This window comes from Rhincodon typus, chromosome 48 (genome assembly GCF_021869965.1).
Source record: "Rhincodon typus isolate 14 chromosome 48, sRhiTyp1.1, whole genome shotgun sequence".
NCBI lineage: Eukaryota > Metazoa > Chordata > Chondrichthyes > Orectolobiformes > Rhincodontidae > Rhincodon > Rhincodon typus.
In genome coordinates, this window is record NC_063379.1 from 2308270 (window position 1) to 2325878 (window position 17609).

A 17609-nucleotide genomic window follows, 5' to 3' on the forward strand; every position below is an offset into this window, starting at 1 on the left:
GTACAGTCCCGGTCTCTGTATCACACTGGGAGTCACTGTGTACAGTTCCGGTCTCTGTATCACACTGGGAGTCACTGTGTACAGTCCTGGTCTCTGTATCACACTGGGAGTCACTTTGTACAGTTCCTGTCTTTGTATCACACTGGGAGTCACTGTGTACAGTTCCAGTCTCTGTATCACACTGGGAGTCACTGTATACAGTTGGGGTCTCTGTATCACACTAGGAGTCACTGTGTAAGGTCGCGGTCTCTGTATCGCACAGGGAGTCACTGTGTACAGATCCGGTCTCTGTATCACACTGGGAGTCACTGTGTACAGTTCTGGTGTCTGTGTCACACTGGGAGTCACTGTGCGCAGTTCCAGTCTGTGTATCACACTGGGAGTCACTGTGTACAGTTCCGGTCTCTGTATCACACTGGGAGTCACTGTGTACAGTCTCGGTCGCTGTATCACACTGGGAGTCACTGTGTACAGTTCTGGTCTCTGCATCACACTGGGAGTCACTGTGTACAGTTCCGGTCTCTGTATCACACTGGGAGTCACCGTGTACAGTTCCGGTCTCTGTATCACACTGGGTGTCACCGTGCACAGTTCCTGTCTCTGTATCACACTGGGAGTCACTGTGTACAGTTCCAGTCTCTGTATCACACTGGGAGTCACTGTGTACAGTTCCTGTCTCTGCATCTCACTGGGAGTCACTGTGTACAGTTCCCGGTCTCTCTGTATCACACTGGGAATCACTGTGTACAGTTGCGGTCTCTGTATCACACTGGGAGTCACTGTGTACAGTTCGGTCTCTGTATCACACTGGGAGTCACTGCGTACAGTTCTGGTGTCTGTATCACACTGGGAGTCACTGTGTACAGTCCCGGTCTCTGTATCACACTGGGAGTCACTGTGTACAGTTATAGTGTCATAGTGTCCTACAGCACGGAGACTGGGCCTTCAGCCCAAACTAGTCCATGCCGACCAAAATGTCCATCCCTGCTAAACCCACTTCCCTGCACTTGGCCCATTACCTTCTAAACCTTTCCTGTAAATGTATTTATCCAAATGCATTTTAAATGTTGTTAATGCACCTGCCTCAACTACTTCTGCTAGCAGCTCATTCCAAGTGCGTACCACCTTCTGTGTAAAAAAAGTTGCCCCTCAGGTTCCCATGTATTCTTTCCCCTCTTACCTTAAACTGATACCCTCTCGTTCTCGATTCACCAACCCTGGGAAAAAGACTGAGTGCCTTCACCCTATCCATGCCTCTCTTGATCTTATACACTTCTATAAGATCACCCCTCAGTCTCCTACGCTCGAAAGAAAAAAGTCCCAGCTTGTCCAACCTCTCCCTATAACTCAGTGCCTTGAGTCCTGGCAACATCCTTATAAATTTCTTCTGCACTCTTTCCAGTTTAATAGCATCTTTCCTGTAGCAAAGTGAACAAAACTGAACACGATATTCCAAGTGTGGCCTCAACAATGTCCTGTACAAGGGCAACATAATTTCTAAACTCAATGCTCTGACTGATGAAGGCCAATGTGCCAAAAACCTTCTTCACTGCCCTATCTACTTGTGACTGCACTTTCAGAGAACGTGCACCTGAACTCCAAGGTCCCTCTGTTCCTCTACACTTCTTGTTGCCCTACCATTCACCATGAAACTCCTACCTTTGACTTTCCAAAATGCAATGTCTCACACTTATCTATATTAAACTCCATTTGCCATTTCTGGTTTCTGTATCACACTGGGAGTCACTGTGTACAGTTCCAGTCTCTGTATCACACTGGGAGTCACTGTGTACAGTTCCAGTCTCTGTATCTCGCTGGGAGTCACTGTGTACAGTTCCTGTCTCTGTATCACACTGGGAGTCACTGTGTACAATCTTGGTCTCTGTATTACACTGGGAGTCACTGTGTACAGTTCCTGTCTCTGTATCACACTGGGAGTCACTGTGTACAATCCTGGTCTCTGTATCACACTGGGAGTCACTGTGTACAGTTCCGGTCTCTATATCTCACTGGGAGTCACTGTGTACAGTTCCGGTCTCTGTATCACACTGGGAGTCTCCATGCACAGTTCTGTCTGTGTAACACACTGGAAGTTGCACCATCACAGCCCCCTTATAAGTCTTGCAGTCACTGTGCACAGTTCCACCTTCAAGCTTACACAACAATTTTCAGTGTACAAATTCTGGCTCTCATATTTTAAAATGTAAATAGAGTCACTGAAGCAGATGCAGAAATGTTTGAAAATGGTGACAAGAACTGAATCTGCAGCTTTTAGTCTCAAGCATTCTTGAAAGGCTACACGTTCAAGAAACCAAAGGGAGGATGGTCTCAAATCTGTCCTGACTCAAGAGTCTGGTGACGAGCGAATTTTGGACCCCAAACCAGAGTCGTACGTTCTAAAATCCCTGGGTCAAGTCATCTGTCCCAGGGAGTCAATGAATAGAAAGGAACTACAGGACGGACGTGGAAATGTTAAATCTGGTTGTAACAAGGTGCAGGAGGTGGAATAGCGGCCTGCAACTTGCCTTGATGATGACTCGCTGGTCGGTCTGGTCCTCCAGGATGCTGTCCATGGGGTAGGATTCCACCTGCTGCCGAATGGCCGAGGCCACAGCCGGTACAAAGTTCAGCGGGTTCAAATCCAGGTCATCGCACAGGATCTCAGCGAACATCTCGGGCGATATCAGCTTCTCTGCCGAGGACAAAGAGTGGGAACAAGAGCCTGTCAAAGTTGAAGGGGTTGGGGAAGTAGGTAGGTGGAGGGCAACCGACACCTGGAAGCACGAAACTGCTGGACACCAAGGATCCCACAACATTCTTGCAGGAGGAAATTCCTCTCAATGTGGGACTGGGGTGAATACAAACTCACAAATAGCCCTGGAAGTGAGGGACGCTATCCCCAGGTTCCTGAGTTTATTTTACTGGAATTATAATCCAAGGTACAGTAGTGTAGGCTATGTTACTTGAATAATAATGCAGAGCACAGTAATGTAGGGTAAAATTACTGGATTAATAATCCCAGGTACGGTAATGAAGGGTTATATTACTGGATTAATAATCCCGGGTACAGTAATGTAGGGTAACGTTACTGGATTAATAATCCTGGGTAAAGTAATGAAGCGTTATATTACTGGATTAATAATCCCAGGTACAGTAATGTAGGGTAATGTTACTGGATTACTAATCCCAGGTACAGTAGTGTAGGGTAGTGTTACTGGATTAATAATCCAGCAAACAGCAGTGCAGGCTATGTTACTTGAATAATAATGCAGACTACAGTAGTGTAAGGTAAAATTACTGGATTAATAATCCAGGGTAGAGTAGTGTTGGGTAATGTTATTGGATTAATAATCCCAGGTACAGTAGTGAAGGGTTATGTTACCAGACTAATGATCCAGGTTGCATGTGTGTTTAGTTCTGTTACTTTTGAGTGTATCTTCTGCCTGACCTGTCGATATAAATACCTCAAAACATGCGTTGATGCTCCTGACTTGCTCCTTGAGCCCCCTGAATTTGTTTATCCATCTTTACTCTGTTGCCGAACGATTGGAAATATTTGCTCACTGCTCCCGGTTCCCCGGGGGTCACAATCGACAGTGGGCAATAGAATGTGAATGCCCCACCCCGCGCTGGCCTTGCAGAGCTAGGGGCTGGTTTTCCCATGGTCACTGCTGTGTTCCCATTACCGTTCATGTTCCAGGTGAAGGTGTCTCGCAGTTTTTGTCCATCAATCTCCATGTCCAACCGGATAGGCACCAGGAGCTCAGGCTGGGCGGCATTCTCGTGGATAACTGCGGGATCGTGGTCATCGAAACTGCAGGAAGCGGAATTGAGAAAGGGAGAGTATGAGACAGAGAGTCAGGCAGAGAGGTAGATGCATGGAAATAGAGGGGAGACAGAGAAGTGGGGAGGTGGGAGGCAGAGAGAGAGAGGGTTCGAGAGAGACAGAGTGGGCAAGAGACAGAGAGAAAGAGAGGGCAGGAGACAGGGAGAGAGAGAGAGGGTGAGAGACGGAGGGAGAGAGAGAGAAGGTGAGAGACAGAGAAAGGGAGGGAGAGAGAGGGAGGGAGAGAGAAAGAAAGAGAGAGAGTGGGAGAGGAAAGAGGAAGAGAAAGGTGGGGAAAGGCAGAAAGAGAAAAAAAGAGGGAGACAGAGAGAGAGAGAGAGAGAGGGAGGAGCAAACAGAGAGAGAGAGAAAGACAGAGAGTAATAGGGAGAGGGAGAGGAGACAGAAGCAAAGGGTGAGAGACAGAGAGCGAGACAGAGACAGAGGGAGGAGACTGTCCTTGCATGAATGTGGTACCAAGGCACCCAAATAAAACTGAAAATCAGGGGGTCAGACTCTGCTGATTAGTCATATACTGCAGAAAGGAAGATGTTTGTGGTTGTTGGAGGTCAGTCATCTCAGGTCCAGGACATCTCTGCAGGAGTTCCTCAGGGTAGTGTCCTTGGCCCAACCATCTTCAGCTGCTTCATCATAAAATCAGAAATGAGGATGTTCACTGATAATTGCACAATATTCAGCACGATTTGCTACTGGGGCTTTTCTTTCCTGGAATGTCAGAGGCTGAGGGGTGATTTTATACAGGTTTATAAAATCATGAGGGGCATGGATAGGTAATTGGCCAAGGTGTTTTCTCCAGGGTAGGGGAGTCAAAACTATCCGGCACAAGTTTAAGGTGAGAGGGGTAAGATATAAAAGGGACCTGAGGGACAACTTTTTCACGCACAGGGTGGTGCGTGTTTGCAACAAGCTGCCAGAGGAAGTGGTGGAGGCTGGTACAATTATGACATTTAAAAGGCATCTGGATGGCTACATGAATAGAAAGGGTTCAGAGGGATATGGGCCAAAATGCTGGCAAATGGGACTAGGCCAGTTTAGGATATCTGGTTGGCATGGACGTGTTGGACTGAAGAGTTTGTTTCCATGCTGTACTGCTCTATGGCTGTATGCTGATACTAGAGCAGTCCATGTCCAAGTGCAACAAGACCTGGGCAACATCCAAGCTTGAGGTGACATGTGGAGAGTAATGATCATGCCACACAAATGCCAGGCGATGACCATCTCCAATGAGACAGACTCTAACCACCATCCCTTGACATTCAACAGCATTATAATCACTGAATTACGATCAATATCCAAGGATTTTGCATTTATCAGAAACTGAACTGGACTGGCCACATAAGTACAGTGGCTACCAGAGCAGGTCAGAGTCTAGGAATACTGCAGCAAATAACTCACGTCCTGACTCCCCAAAGCCTGTCCACATTAGTCAGGAGGGTGATGGAATATTCCCCACTTGCCCTGGATGGGGGCAGCTCCAACAACACTCAAGAAGCTCGACACCATTCAGGACAAAGCAGCCTCTCGCTTGATTAACGCCTCTCCAGGTGAGGTAATGGAGAGAGGGAGGGGAGAGAGGACAGGGGAGTTCAGAGAGACAGTGAGAGTGAGTGTGGTGTGGAAAGGTAGGGAGAGAGACAGGGAGACAGATGTGTGAGATAGGGAGTGCAACAGACAGAGGGAGGGGGAGCCAGAAAGAGGGTGGGCACAGAGAGAGAAGTTGGAGATGGGTGGGTGGAGATGGGGGAGCAAGAGCGAGAGAGAGAGATGATACAGAGAGGGGGATATAGAGAGAGTCGGAGGCAGAAAGAGGGATTCAGTACAAGAAAAACAGCCAGCAACAGATAGGCATAGCCACAGTGGGAGATCAGACTGAAGGATACAGAGTAGGAGAATGTGATAAATACAGACAGAGAAACATATTTAAGGTTTTAGCAAAGATTTGTAGCTCGGGTTTTCTTGTGAGGTTGTTGACTTGCTCGCTGAGCTGGCTTGTTCTTGTTCAGACGTTTCGTCACCCATGCTCGGTAACATCATCAGTGCAGCCGATGAAGCGATGTTATTCTACTCCACTTGGAATTTATACTGTCTGGTGCGTTGTGTTGAATAGTGTCATTTCCGGTTTTGATCTGTGTGGGTTTGTATATGGGGTCCAATTCTCAATGTTTGTCAATTGCATTATGGGCAGAGAACCATGCCTCTAGGAATTCCCGTGCATTTCTATGTTTGGCTTGGGTTATAGTTACATTGTCCCAGTTAAACTGATGGTCTTCATTGTCCGAATGTACTTATATTAGGGAAAGTCCGTTGTGTCATTTTGCTGCTAGCTGATGTTCGTGTATTCTGATGGCTAGTTTCCTTCCTGTCTGTCCGATGTCATGTTTGTGGCAGTCGTTTCACGGTATTTTGTAAACCACGTCAGTTCTGCATGTTGTGGGAATGGGGTCTTTAATCCTTGTGAGGATGCAACGACTACCACAAGCATTATATCGAACAGACAGGAAGGAAACTAGCTATCAAAATACACGAACATCAGCTAGCAGCAAAACGGCACAATGAACTTTTCTTAATACCAGTACACTCGGACAATGAAGACCATCAATTTAACTGGGACAAAGTAACCATAGTAGCCCAAGCCATACATAGACACGTTCGGGAATTCCTAGAGGCATGGTTCTCCACCCGTAATACAATCAACAGACATGTAGAATTGGACCCCATATACAAACCCATATAGATCAAAACCAGAAATGACCCTACTCACAAAAACGCACCAGACAGTACAACTTCCAAGTGGAGAAAAACAACAACGCTTCATCGGAGGCTCCACTGATGATGTCACCTAGCATGGTGATGAAACGTCTGAACGAGAACAAGCCAGGTCGGTGAGCAAGTCAACAACCTCAGGGAAACATATTACCCATTGAGCTTGCTCTTGAGACTGAAATGAGGTCAGCCATGGCCATATTGAATGGCAGAGCAGACTGAAAGGGCTGAATGGTCTACTCCTCCTCCGAGTTATTACATTCTTAACATAACTAAGATGCCCCAATTCACAGCTTCTCCATCTTGACAACAGCAGAGAACTTTTGTCACACAAGTTACCTTTGCGCACGTCATCCGTATCTTTCCCCTTCACAGCTCATCCCTTCCCTGTATGTCACACTCCAGTGACCGTCTGCAAACTCAAAACTAACCCTCCTGCCAATCGCCATCTCACCCACTCGCTGACCATTATGTGGCAGCACCAGAACACTCTGCCACTTGGGGTGGAGTGTGGGGATGAGTCTGCCTACAGTGGGTGATTATGGGAGGAAGAAGAGTGAGGGGCGAGTGGTGCAGAGTGGGGAGAAAAAGGAGACAGTGGAGGTGGAGGAAATATAAGGGAAGGGTGATTCCATATTTAGAATCATAGAATCCCTACAGTGTGGAAACAGGCCCTTTGGCCTAACAAGTCCACACCGAACATCAAAGCATCCCATCCAGACTCACCCCACTATAATCTACCTAATTTACACATCCCTGAACACTACGGGCAATTTAGCACGGCCAACTCACCTACCGTACACATCTTTGGACCGTGGGAGGAAACCAGAGCACCTGGAGGAAACCCATGCAGACATGGGGAGAATGTGCAAACTCCACACAGACAGTCACCTGAGGGTGGAATTGAACCCGTGTCCCTGGCACTGAGGCAGTGGTGCTAACCACCGAGCCACCATGCCACCCAAATTGGGGAAACACGGTGGCTCAGTGGTCAGCACTGCTGCCTCACAGCGCCATGGGCCCGGGTTCGATTCCATCTTTGGGTGACTGTCTGTGTGGAGTTTGCGTGTTCTCCCTGTGTCTGCGTGGGTTTCCTCCCACAGTCCAAAGATGTAAAGGTTAGGTGGATTGGCCGTGCTAAATTACCCATAGCGTTCAGGGATGTGCAGGCTAGATGGGTTAGATATTGAAAATGCAGGGTCATGGGGGTGGGTCTGGGTGGGATGCTCTTTGGCAGGTCAGTGTGGACTCGATGAGTTGAATGGCCTGCTTCCACACTGTAGGGATTCTATGATTCTAAGACCTGGTGTACTGTAGGGGTGGGGTGGGGTGGGGTGAGGTGGGGTGAGGTGGGGTGGGGTGGTACACAGTGAAGAATGAGTGGGCTCAGAGTTGGGCATAACAGGAAGACACTGAGGCACGTGGAGGACAGCCTGTGCATTGTGGGTGGAAACAGAGGAAGTGAGGATGAGTGGGAGAAATCTCAGGAGTGATAACATAACTTTGCTTTGAGTAAAGAAAGAAGAGGTTATAACTTTGAAGATGATTCTGATTCCATGAGGGTTTAGTTTTAACTAAGAAGCCGTGTTCCGTGTCTAAATTTACAGAGGATGGAGCTGGAAGATATTTTACCTCAGCTTTGATTTGATTTGATTCGATTTATTATTGTCACGTGTACCTAGGTACACTGAAAAGTTTTGTTTTGCGTGCAGTACCATACAAAGTGCATTAGGGTAATAGATCAGAGCGAGGAACACAATGTTACGGCTGCAGAGAGGATGCACAGAGCGCGAGATCAACATTAAATTCAAAATTTGAGCGATCCGTTCAGAAGTCTCATAGCAGTGGGGAAGAAGCTGTTCTTGAATATGTTCGTATGTGCATACAAACTTCTATATTTTCTACTCCATGGAAGAGGGTAGAAGAAATCATAACTGGGGTGGGAGGGGTCTTTGATTATGATGGTTGCATTAAAAAAAAGGTAGCTGTGAAGTTTCAATGACCAAGAGACGCCTGGATCTTGATGTTACAGAGAGTTCTGATAGGGAGAGCTGTAAATGTGTTGCAGCTGTTTATCATGAAGGAATATACTTAATGCTTGGTCTTGAAGATTATCATTTAAGATTTAGGACTTTAAGCAAGAGACCTTATCAGATACTTGCAAATGATAAGGAAAAGCTACAGGATCAGTGAAGTTAGAGTAAAGAACAAAACTGAAGATGTGTGAGATATTGTGATTATAGAAGAATTCTGAAACAGTATTCCAGTAATCCTTAAAATTTACTCAGACGTGTGTCAATTATGAAAGATCAGAGGTACAGTCTTGGTAGATATCTATGATATCAGGCACAGGCTTGGGTATTATAGGTACACATGGAGTGTGTAGACGCAGAACTTACTAGAGGACTCAGGGCTGTCAAAAAACTTCTTCCTTCATTATTACCAAAGAGAATCATAGAAAATTGGAGCAGGAGTAGGCCATTCAGCCCTTCGAGCCTGCGACACCATTCAATATGATCATGGCTGGTCATGCAATCTCAGTATCCCATTCTCGTCCTCTCCCCATACCCCTCGATTCCTTTAGCCGCAAGGGCCATGTCCACCTCCCTCTTGAATGTATCTAATGAACTGGCCCCAACAGCTTTCTGTGGGAGACAATTCCACAAGTTCACAACTCTCTGAGTGAAGAAATTCTTCCTCATCTCAGTCCTGAGTGACTCACCCCTTATTCTTAGACTGTGACCCCTAGTTTTGGACTTCCCCAACTTTGGGAACATTCTTCCTATATCTAGCCTGTCCAGTCACACCAGGATTTTATATAAGATCCCCCCTCATTCTTCTAAATTCCAGCGAGTACAAGCCCGGTCGATCCAGTCTTTCCTCATATGTCAGTCCTGCCATCCCAGGAATCAGTCTGGTGGATCTTCTCCGGACTCCCTCAACAGCAAGAACGTCCTTGCTCAGACGAGGAGACCAAAACTACACGTAATACTCAAGGTGTGGCCTCACCAAGGCCCTGTAAAGCTGCAGCAAGACATCCTTACTCCGATACTCAAACCCTCTCGCTATGAAAGAGAGCATGTTATTAGCTTCAAAAACAAAGTTGCTGGAAAAGCTCAGCAGCTCTGGCAGAAAACAGAAGGAGAAGGAGAAGGAGAAAACAGAGTTAACGTTTCGGATCCGGTGACCCTTCTTCAGAACTGTTCTCCTTTTTGTTTGTGACCAAAGCGGATGGCCTCACATTTATCCACATTATATTGCATTTTCCAAGTATTTGCCCACTCAGCCAATCGTCTAAGTCACACTGCAGCCTCTTAACATCCTCCCCACAGCACACATTGACACCCAGCTTAGTGCCATCTGCAAATTTGGAGATACGGCATTCAATTCCTTCATCCATCAGGGCACTGGAGGTTCAGAATATTTTATTTCAAAGAGAGAGATACTTCCTTATCCTTCTAATCAAGGAAGCAAACCGATTAAAGATATTGCGAGACAGTGGAGAAGGACAGCTGCTGATGTTGATGATACAAGTCACCTTTCAGCGTGGTTAATGAAGGAAAAGAAATGTTAATTGGAGCTGTACACAAACGACACAAGCCAGTCCTATTACATAGCTTTAGACTGAGGAGTGACTTAGTAAACGAAAAATGATGAAGTATGAGTGATGAAACAAGCCTCTGCAGAAGGAATGAATTCTATCTTGGGCAACGACCTGCAGGCTCAAAAGTATTGGCCTCCAACGAGTGAGGGAGGTAAAAGAAACTGAGATGCTGCAGGTTGGGGAGTCTCGACCCGTAGGCACAATTTAAAAATAGAAGAGGTGCCCCTTAAGTTCAAGATGAGCAGCAATTTCCTTTTTTCACTCAGAGGCTGGAGAACCTTTGGAGTTCTCTCCCACAGAGAGCTGTGGAGGCTCGGTGCTTGAGTGCGTTTAAGGGAGAGATTGGTAGATTTCCAATTGCTAGTGGGCTATACGGTTATGAAAATGGGGTAGGTAAACGGCGTTGAAGTGTTCAATCAAAGCTGTGATTGTATTGAATGGTGGGGATAGGCTCGATGAGCTGAATGGCCTATCCTGTTCCTTAGATTAAAACAATAAATTTTGCAGCATAGGTGGGAGAAAATTACTGCAGGTGCTGGAAGCTGATTTGAAAACAACAAATGCTGGAGATCACAGCAGGTCAGACGGCATCAATGGAGAGAGAGCAAGCTAACGTTTCGAATCTAAATGACTCTTCATCAGAGCTGAAGTGAAGTCTGGAGGGGCAGCATTTATGCAATAATTGGGGGAGAGGTGGTTGATGGGAGAGAAAGGATGTTGATAGTTCAGGTTAAGTGATAGGAATGTGAGAACGGCAGAACAACAGAATGTCTAACTGCCAGACTGGAAAGAACAGACAGTCCCACTGGGGTGGGAGAAGGGGAGAGAGGGTGACAGAGAATGTAAAAAGCATAGGTAAAATGAAAAGGAAGGAATAGGTTCGCAGTTTGAAGATGTTGAGCTCATTATTGAACCCTGAAGGTTGTAAACTGCCAAGTTTGAAAATGAGATGTTGCTCCTCAAGTTTAATTCGCTGGAGCATGCCGAGGAGAGACAAGTGGGCACGCGAGAAAGATGCTGTGTTAAAATGACCAGCTACGGGAGCATGAGTGGATTTCATCCAAAATTCATCCAGCGTTTCAACACTATAGCAACTCCTTTGACAAGTTTGCTAAAGAAAGACAAGAAATTTGAATGGATAAAAGAATAACAGAGTATCTTTGAAGTTATCTTGACGACGCAGGAGTCAATGACAGCACTGAATTATGGTATAACAAGGTATAGAGCTGGATGAACACAGCAGGCCAAGCAGCATCAGAGGAGCAGGAAGGCTGATGTTTCAGGTCTGGATCCTTCTTCAGAAATGGGGGAGGGGAAGGGGGTTCTGAAATAAATAGGGAAAGAGGGGAGGCAGATAGAAGATGGATAGAGGAGAAGATAGGTGGAGAGGAGACAGACAGGTCAAAGAGGCGGTGTTGGAGCCAGTAAAGGTGAGTGTAAGTGGGGAGTTAAGGAGGGAGTAGGTCAGTCCAGGGAGGACGGACAGGTCAAGGGGGCGGGATGAGGCTGGTAGGTAGGAGATGGGGGTGGGGCTTGAGGTGGGAGGAGGGGATAGGTGGGAGCACAGACAGGTTAGGGAGGTGGGGACAAGTTGGGCCGGTTTTGGGATGCGGTCGGGAGAGGGGAGATTTTGAAGCTTGTGAAGTACACATTGATACCATCGGGCTGCAGGGTTCCCATGCTGGAGTCAGATAACACAGTATGGAGCTGGAGGAACACAGTAGGCCAGGCAGCATCAGAGGAGCAGGAAAGCTGATGTTTTGGGTTGGGACCCTTCTTCAGATTTTCTTTATATTTATATTTATATTTAATTTATATATTTAATATTGCTGGTGGTATTGATTTTAGGTTTTGAAGGACTGTAGAGAAAATAAATATTTCAAATTTTGTAGACATACTTGTGTGATTTCATTAATAGGTTGTTGAAAGTTCATTGCAGCTTACCGCTCAAGGCTTCCGAGAAATCACTGATGACTACTGCTGCTATGCTACAGACTTTGTTTTAAAAGTTCTTGTTTTATCCGGTTCAGTTGGAGGGAAGCCTGCTAAGAAAAAGCTCACATTTTGGAACAGAAAACCCTCTCCATCGGTACAGAATGAAAACTATTTGTTCTTTCGAAAGACTGAGTGAAGGAACATCTCGAGATTGTCTTTCTTGAGAAGCTGCGTCCGCAAGCCTTCAGTGACAACTGTGTGTGATTAGCAGTTTGACCAGACATGCCAGAACTTCAGAGAAAAGCTGGATGATATGAAGAGCTCAGGGCTCCAAGTTTCCAAGGAAGCTTCCATAGATTGTTAGGTGAAAAGAACGCTAAGCTCAAGGCACACAAATTGGTTCTGGAGGCTTACTAGCGGAAACTTTGGAATATCTGGAAGCAGCCTGGGCGGATACACAGAAGTCAAGCAAAATAACTTTGACCTTTGGTTGCAGGCTTTAATGGCAAAAGACTATGTATGAGACCTTTACAGAAATAATTCTCTCAGACAAAATTAACAATCACTTCTCCATGAGTAAGAACTCACACTGGAAACCAGAAAGTTGTAACAGCAAAACAGACAGGAGAAATGAATGATTATTACGAGCTGGTGTCCAAATGTAAACGTTTTCTTTTGGGGATGAGATCTTAATATGATCGCCTTTACAAGATCGACTGTTGATAGCACTGTTCAGTGGCCCATACAGATGGGCCTAAGGATTGTTAAATTAAATTATCTGACTGACACCCCTTTTTGTAAGAAAGATAATTGGCCACGTCACATCAACATACTGAAGTACTATCAATGTCAGGAGGTGGATAAGCAAATACAGGTCTTCAGGTAGTAAGGAAGTGGAGGAACAGATAGTGTTGAGAAGGCAGGGAGGCTGCAAAAGAAGTTGGACAGGCTATGGGAGTGTTCAAAGATGGAGTAAATGTGCGAAAGTGAGAGATCATGTTCTTTGGAAGAAGAGAGGTATAGAATATTTTCTAAACAGGGAAAGGCTTCAGAAATCTGAAACACAAAGGGACTTAGAAATCCCAGCTGAGGATTCTCTTAAGGTTATCATGCAGGCTCAGTTGGCAGTTACGAAGGCAAATACAACGTTGCCAATTCATTCCAAGCAGGCTAGAATATAAGAGCAGAGGTGTACTGCTGAAGCCGTATAAGTCTCTGTATTTGGAATATTGTGAGTTTTTTGAGGCCCTTTATCTAAAGCCTTGGAGGGAGTACAAAGGAGGTTTACAAGAATGATCCTGGGGATGAAGGGCATGTCATATGAGGCGCAGGTGAGGACTCTGGGTCTGTACTCGATGGAGTTGAGAAGGATGAGGTTGGGGGGGTGGGGTTTGGTGGAATCTCATTGAACCTTACAGCATACTCAGAGGCCTGGATAGAGTGGAGGTGGAGAAGATGTTTCGACTAGTAGGACCCAGAGTGAAGGGACGACCCTTTAGAATGGAGATGAGGGGGTATTTGTTCAACCAGAGGGTGGTGAATCTGTGGAACTCATTGTCACAGAAAGGCTATGGGGGCCAAGTCATAACTCCCTAGAGGGTGGTATCCGTCACCAAGTCACCTTTCATTTACATGTGAACATGCCTTGACTTTAGTACTGCCTCATTCTGAGTCAGGTACAAGAGTGTCAGCATCTCTGACACTCTCTTTTTAATATGTTAGCCAGGGGTCCCTGAATGGACCATATTAACAGCCCCAATCAGGGAACTCATATTTATGAGGTCCAGCTGGCTGATCTCATTCCAATCGCTACATATTTTAAGACAGGGATAGATAGGTTCTTGATGAGTAAGAGGATCACGGGCTACAGTCAGAAGGCAGGAAAATGGAGCTCAGAAACCTATCAGCCATGATGGAATGGCGGGGCAGACTTGGCCTAATTTTGCTCCTATATCTTATGCTCCATCAGTCTAAGACGGTAATCCTATGCACAAAAGGAATAAGATCAAGAGGGCTGTGACCTGCAAATGAAATAAGGAAAACTTAATTCCTCAGTGAGTAGTTAGGGTGTGGAATGCACTGCCTGGAAATGTGGCGGAGGCAGGTTCATGAGGACATCGTACGGTTATTTGGATAATATTAACGCGGAAGGGTACGGGGAGAAAGCAGAAGGTTAACACTAGGCGATGGTGCTCATTTGAAGAGCTGGTGCAGGCACGATGGACTGAAGGGCCTTTTTCAGGACCCTAACAATTCTGAGGTTCTGTGACAGGAGAGGATGAAAGGGATGAGGCAGGAGGAGACAATTCCAAAACAAAACCACCTGCTATCCTATTAGCAAACACTGACAGCCATGTTTTCACATACTTAGAAGCAGAAGAATGAGAGGACCTAATGAGGTTACTCACTGAATCTAAAGGACGCTGTCGGGGACAAACCAGGGTGGTTCAACATGAGTCATGCACGGAGCAGAGTCCTCTCCTGTAAAACAGCATCCTTATCACTGATGTGCAGACACACAGGCCCAGGTATCAACAGACATCCAATCCTGCTGGGTTGAACCTAGTCACAGCAAGAAGGTCAATGCAGTCATAAAGGCACAATTCTCCCCAATTCCTTAATTGGAAGATTGTATTGGAAGTGCCAGATTTTTTTTTACCAGAATGGATTTATTATAAGAACGTTATCAAGTTCCTTTAACAAGTGGAGCTAGAGAGGCATCAGTCTTTGTCACACCAGACGATCCTTTCCAATGCCAAACGACGCCATTCAAGCTAAAAAGTGCTTCAGCAAATTTCCAGAGACTGATGAACCAAGTGGTAGCCGGTGTTCCCAATTGTGCAGTTTAGCTCAATGATGTACTGGGAAGAACCATCTGGAACAATTGGCTGATTTGGTGATAAACCTTACCTAAAGTGAATTTGTAAAGAGGTGAATAACATGTCCTGACATATGTAAGGACAAGGACAAATGATGTCAAGAACAATAAAGGCACAAGGATGAGTGGAGTTCCCTGCCCCCACAGACAACATGAATATAATGAGAGTTTGGAGATGAATGGATTTGCTCCAAAGATACCTTGATCAGGGGAGTGCAAGACATCTTTTGAGAAGTTGAAAGCTATTTTGATCAACAAAGCAGTGTTGGCTTCACTCAACCTTCAAGGTAACAACTGATATAAACCGTAGGTGTAGTTCTGTTACAAGAAGATGGATCAGGCATAGAGAAGCCTATAGGATACTTTCTAGAAGAAGGAATTAATACAAAACAGAAACCCTGGGATTGCAATTCACCCTTAAACATTTTGAAATATATGTCCATCTCAGCTACATAGAGACATGGGTAGATACTAAATAAACTAAACTGCCAAATTGTTCCAATGAAGTTTACTATTTTAGCTTTATCTTTTAAGCATTGTTCATATTGCAGGGACAAACAAGCTGATGACCAATGGTTGGTCATGAATGTGACTTTGTTTGATTTGTCTAAGGGGGTATCAGAGATAATGCGGCAGGTTACAGTAAAAGAGCGAACAAAAATTAGTGTGAATGCATCTTAATTTTTACAATATTTTTGTTTTCTCCAAACTTTACATTGAAACAAAGCTCAAATTAGCATTTCATTTTTCCAAAGATGGAGCCCTTTCCAAAGACGATTTCTATTCAATTTTATAAGCAGGACTTACACTTTAAAGAGCTGTGGAAAGAGGAATTTAATTCAAGTTTTAAACACTGCAAATCTTCATTTATAAATGATTTATTTTAAAAGAGATCACCGAAAGTTTGCGGTGGACATTAGAGATTTTGTAACAAGGTTTCTGGTTTGCTCCAGATACTGCTAAGGCTATATTGAACAGTGACTCCCTTGGAGAGGCTCCTGTCTTGTCTGGATCTGTTAGAGGAAAGCCTGCTAAGAATAAGCAGAGTTGGAAGAAAGCTTGCTAGGAATAAACTGCCCAGTTAATCTCTCAAATTTCTGAAAACCTTTAAGCAAATCAGTAGAAAACCGACCTGTTCTTTTGAAAGAAAAATTGAAAGAACACCTCAAGATTGTATTTCTCAAGCAAGCCATGTCTGCAAGACTTCAGAGAAATCTGTGCATGATCAGTGAGTTGACTATATAGAACAGTATAGCACAGGAATAGCCCACCATGGCTGTGCTGACCATGATGCCATTCTAAATCAATCCTACTTCATCATAGATCACAGAATCCCTACAGTGTGGAAACAAGCCCTTCGGCCCATCAAGTTCACACCGACACTCAGAGAATCCCACCTCATCCCCTTATAACCCACCTAATCTCTGAACATTATGGGACAATTTAGCACGGCCAATCCACCTAACCTGCACATCTTTGAACTGTGGGAGGAAACCGAAGCACCCAGAGGAAACCCACGCAGACATGGGGAGAATGTGCAAACTCCACATAGACAGTCACCCAAGGGTGGAATCGAACCTGGGTCCCTGGAGCTGTGATGCAGCAGTGCTAACCACTGAGCCACCATACTTGCCTGCACATGGTCCGTATTCCTCTACACCCTGACTGTTCACATGTCTGTCTAAGCGCTTCTTCAATGTTGCTATCATATCTGCTTCCACCACCTCCTCTGGCAGCACATACCAGACACCTATCATCCCCTATGTTAAACAATTACCTCCTACATCTCCTTTAAACTTTCCCCATTTCACCTTAAACCTATAGCCCTTAGCATTTGGCATTTCCACACTGGGAAACAGTCCTTGACTATCCTGCCTAACCAGTGCCTCTCATAATTTTATATCTGTCTATCAGGTCATCCCTCAGCCTCTGACACTCGAGTGAAAACAATCCAAGTTTGGCCAACATCTCACAATACGCATCTCCCAATATCTAATACACCCCAATCCAGGCAACATCCTGGTAAATGTCTTTTTCACCCTCTCCAAAGTCTCCACATCCTTCCTGTGGTGTGGTGACCAGAGCTACACACAATACTCCAAATGTGGCTGAACTAAAGTTTTATAACCTATAACATGACTTGCCAACGTTTATACTAAATGTTCTGACTGATGAAGGTAAGCACAACGTGAGCCTTCTTCAACACTTTATCGACTTGTGTTGACACTTTCAGAACATCAGACCAAATAGACTCCAGGACACACTATTCTTTATCGTTTTTCCGTCAAGAATAATGCATTGGGCAACATGGTTTATTTTCTGGAAGTCAGTCTCAATAGAGATGGTGCAGTGGTCCCTCAGCACTGACCCTCCGACAGTGACCACTCCCTCAGCACTGACCCTCCGACAGTGCAGCGCTCCCTCAGCACTGACCCTCCGACAGTGCCCGCTCCCTCAGCACTGACCCTCCGACAGTGCTCACTCCCTCAGCACTGACCCTCCGACAGTGCGGCGCTCCCTCAGCACTGACCCTCCGACAGTGCCCACTCCCTCAGCACTGACCCTCTGACAGTGCCCGCTCC

General features: G+C 45.5%; 1 protein-coding gene across 2 annotated transcripts in view; it reads right to left on the reverse strand.

Moving 5' to 3' along the window:
- The window catches only part of LOC109925008 (SWI/SNF-related matrix-associated actin-dependent regulator of chromatin subfamily B member 1-like), a 77584-nt gene that overhangs the window by 5675 nt on the left and 54300 nt on the right, over nt 1–17609 (reverse strand). For both annotated transcript variants that reach the window (XM_020524987.2, XM_048620876.1), the window contains exons 5-6: nt 3687–3814; nt 2526–2692 (exon numbers count right to left, since the gene is read on the reverse strand). In XM_020524987.2, the coding sequence (XP_020380576.2) occupies nt 2526–2692; nt 3687–3814 (295 nt within the window). The remainder of the gene's footprint in view (nt 1–2525; nt 2693–3686; nt 3815–17609) is intronic.